The sequence below is a fragment of the Austrofundulus limnaeus genome, unplaced genomic scaffold, assembly GCF_001266775.1.
Source record: "Austrofundulus limnaeus strain Quisiro unplaced genomic scaffold, Austrofundulus_limnaeus-1.0 Scaffold201, whole genome shotgun sequence".
Classification (NCBI taxonomy): Eukaryota; Metazoa; Chordata; class Actinopteri; order Cyprinodontiformes; family Rivulidae; genus Austrofundulus; species Austrofundulus limnaeus.
Genome location: NW_013952603.1, coordinates 194,657 through 197,741, shown reverse-complemented (window position 1 = coordinate 197,741; position 3,085 = coordinate 194,657). Strand labels below are relative to the sequence as shown.

The window sequence follows — 3,085 nt, the reverse complement described above, 5'->3', positions numbered from 1 at the left end:
GTGATTGGCTGATTAGAAATTAAGTGTTAACGAGCAGTTGGACAGGTGTACCTAATAAAGTGGCTGGTGAGTGTATACTGTCTAATGAGAAACATTTTCAGGTGAGAGTGAAAAAAAAATACTATATTCCATCCTCAATATCTCTAAAACCACAGCAGCTGTTTTAATACTTAAACTTCTGATAAAATCTCCCACATGTTAGCTTTGTTTTGATACCAAGATAATTTAGGTAGAGTTTGTAAATGCTGATGTATACTCAGTTACATTTCGGCACGGCATTTTGAGCAAAAACTTCAAGAAAACAACTTGAGGCTTAAGAGGTTAATAATCCACTAAATTCAGATTATATAACTCAGGCTTGCTTCATATTCTCAGTGAGAGCCGTATTGTAAAACTGACTYCTAGTTGTTTTTGATTTTCATTAAAATCCATCCAGTGGTTCCTGAGATTTCGCTAACAGACACTCATGTGTGTCTGATTTTGCATCGTCTCATTGGCTGATTGGTTCTGTGGTTTCACAGGGGGTCCTCTGACTGTGACAGATGCTAACTTGGCTCTGGGTCGCCTCCTTCCGTCTTTCTTCCCAAAAATCTTTGGACCAGAGGAGAACGAAGCCCTGTCCGTGGAGGAGACCATGAAAAATTTCCATCTTCTCACAGATGAGATCAACCTTTTCCTGTCTTCCAACCAATCCAAGGCACTGAACTAAGATGTTTTTTTCTAATTCTGAAGCAGTAAATAAAACAAAAACATTAACATAAATATATTTTTATTAATATTATTTGTATTAAAGGTTGGAGCAAATGGGACCAATAAATCACAGAACAGCGTGGTGCCTAACAGCCAATCAGAGATGAGTGTGGAAGAGGTTGCTATGGGATTCGTTCGTGTTGCTAACGAGGCCATGTGTCGACCAATCAGAGCTCTGACTCAGGTATTATTATGTAGATGCTGATTCAGCAAAAATCTGAAAACAATACTGGTCCTGATTTTCTTTTTCTTTCTGTTTRTTGCAACTGCATTTGCATTTTTATGCTATTTTAACCATTAATTTATTCAAATGTTCAGCTCATTCAGGAGAGACTTTTGGTTTTTGTGACTTTTATACTTTTCCGAATTTTTATTTTCGAAACTTTTCACCATATAAATTTCTTCAGTTCTTTCAAAAATACATTGTTCTGTTTGAAATCTGCAAACAGCAGTTTTATTTTATGCCACATTTAGTCTCCCGTACCATTTTTCTGCCTTTAGCTTTAGCTAACCTTTTAGCTACTTTTAGCTAGCAATTTGCTTCTTTAGCTTTTAGTTTCTTCTTTAAGCAAATTTAGCAAATTTCTGTAAAATCATTCGTGTTCACACTGCAGTTTCTTTAGAGTTTCAGTCTTTCTTTTTTAATTGTTGTTTCATCATAAAAAAAATGTATTTTTATTGTTTTACATATTTTCTTTTCCACAGGCCAAGGGTCACGATACTTCGCAGCATGTGTTGGCATGTTTCGGAGGTGCAGGTGGCCAACATGCCTGTGCCATCGCCCGAGCCCTGGGGATGAAGACTGTCTTCATACATAAGTAAAGCAGATGAGGACTGTGGGTGGGGCTTGAGGACTGGGGGCGGGGCTTGTAGTTGCAGAACAGTGGCTAAAACCGGTCTGCTTCTTGTCTGCGTGTTTCGCAGGTACAGCGGCGTGTTGTCGGCATACGGTCTGGCTCTAGCAGATGTTGTGGAGGAGCAGCAGGAGCCGTGCTCGCTGAAGTACGAGCAGAAGTCTTTCAGCGAGCTCGACCGCAGGATGGAGCAGCTCTCCAAACGCTGCCGCGACACGCTCCAGAGTCGAGGCTTTACGAGGTCAGAGGCAGCGGAAAAACTGACAAATTGGTCTTTAAAGCAGCATTTTAACCGCTAACCTAATATATTCTTGTCCTCATCAGTGGTCAGTTAACCACTGAGGTTTTTCTCCACATGCGTTACAAAGGCACCGACTGCGCGCTCATGGTTTCTGCTGAYGGTTACCCTTGCAACGCAGAGTCCTGTCGAGCCGGCGATTTCCACACCGCCTTCACCAAACGGTTAGCAGAGTCCTCCTCCATTTAACGCTTTATTTTTWATTATTAAACACATCTGTATCTCTAAACTCTTTACCTCTAGTTACATGAAGGAGTTTGGATTCACCATCCCAGACAGAGACATCATGGTGGATGACATCAGAGTGAGAGGTTGTGGGAAATCTGGAATCCGGTCGGTGTATAAACCGAAGCTGGAACACAGACAAGCCAAACCTGTCATGGTAAACAGTGTCTTCAAAACACAAATAAAACGTGGAATCTTCCCTTAAAGTTAAATCATGCAGGGAAGAGCTGTGATAATTACTATGTGTGTTACTCTATGCAGACGACAAAGTGTTATTTTGAGAACGGTTATTTGGACACAAGTGTGTATCTGTGGGAGGAGCTGCCGTGTGGATGCGCCGTYCAAGGACCGGCCATCATCATTGACAAAAACAGGCAAGAGGATTTTTCCTAWTCTAACTTGCAGMTTGGAAAACTCGCAGTCAMTGGTGGATCTAAGATTTTCCTGAGTAAGGGGCCATCAAGGGGCCACAATATTYATAGAGGGGCCAAGTCTTTGTTCAACATTTCATCATCCTTTCACACAAATCCCCAGTTTTGGTAAGGTGTTTGCATTTAACCATTTATGTTCAAACACTTGTAACGTGATTTTTTTTAAAAAAGCGGACCACTTTATAACAAGGCTCCCCTTATATATGGCTTATAAAGAGTTTATAGATAAGTTATTAATTCATCTGTAAACACTTTATAAATTATTAATAAATGTTTATTATGCATTAATTAGGTCAAGAAAGATACTAAACTGTCCGGTTTCTTTCCAAATAGTGAGCCAAATCACATTTCATACTAGTTTACTACCTTGTGAACACAATAATGATTAGGAAACATATTTTAATGTCCTGATGCATCTCAGTAATCCAGGTAAAAAATCAAAAAGAAAAAATTGTAGAGGTCTTCTGGACGGGTTCTTCTCTAATGAAATGTTTCGTCTCTCCTCCAGGAGACTTCAAGCAAAATTC

General features: G+C 39.9%; 1 protein-coding gene across 1 annotated transcript in view; it reads left to right on the top strand.

The window, feature by feature from the left end:
• The window catches only part of oplah (5-oxoprolinase, ATP-hydrolysing), a gene marked incomplete in the record, with an annotated part of 23,402 nt that overhangs the window by 6,279 nt on the left and 14,038 nt on the right, over positions 1-3,085 (top strand). The window contains 7 exon segments of the mRNA XM_014018759.1: positions 522-697; positions 794-934; positions 1,456-1,568; positions 1,675-1,845; positions 1,929-2,066; positions 2,146-2,284; positions 2,389-2,501. Of these exon segments, the coding sequence (XP_013874213.1) occupies positions 522-697; positions 794-934; positions 1,456-1,568; positions 1,675-1,845; positions 1,929-2,066; positions 2,146-2,284; positions 2,389-2,501 (991 nt within the window).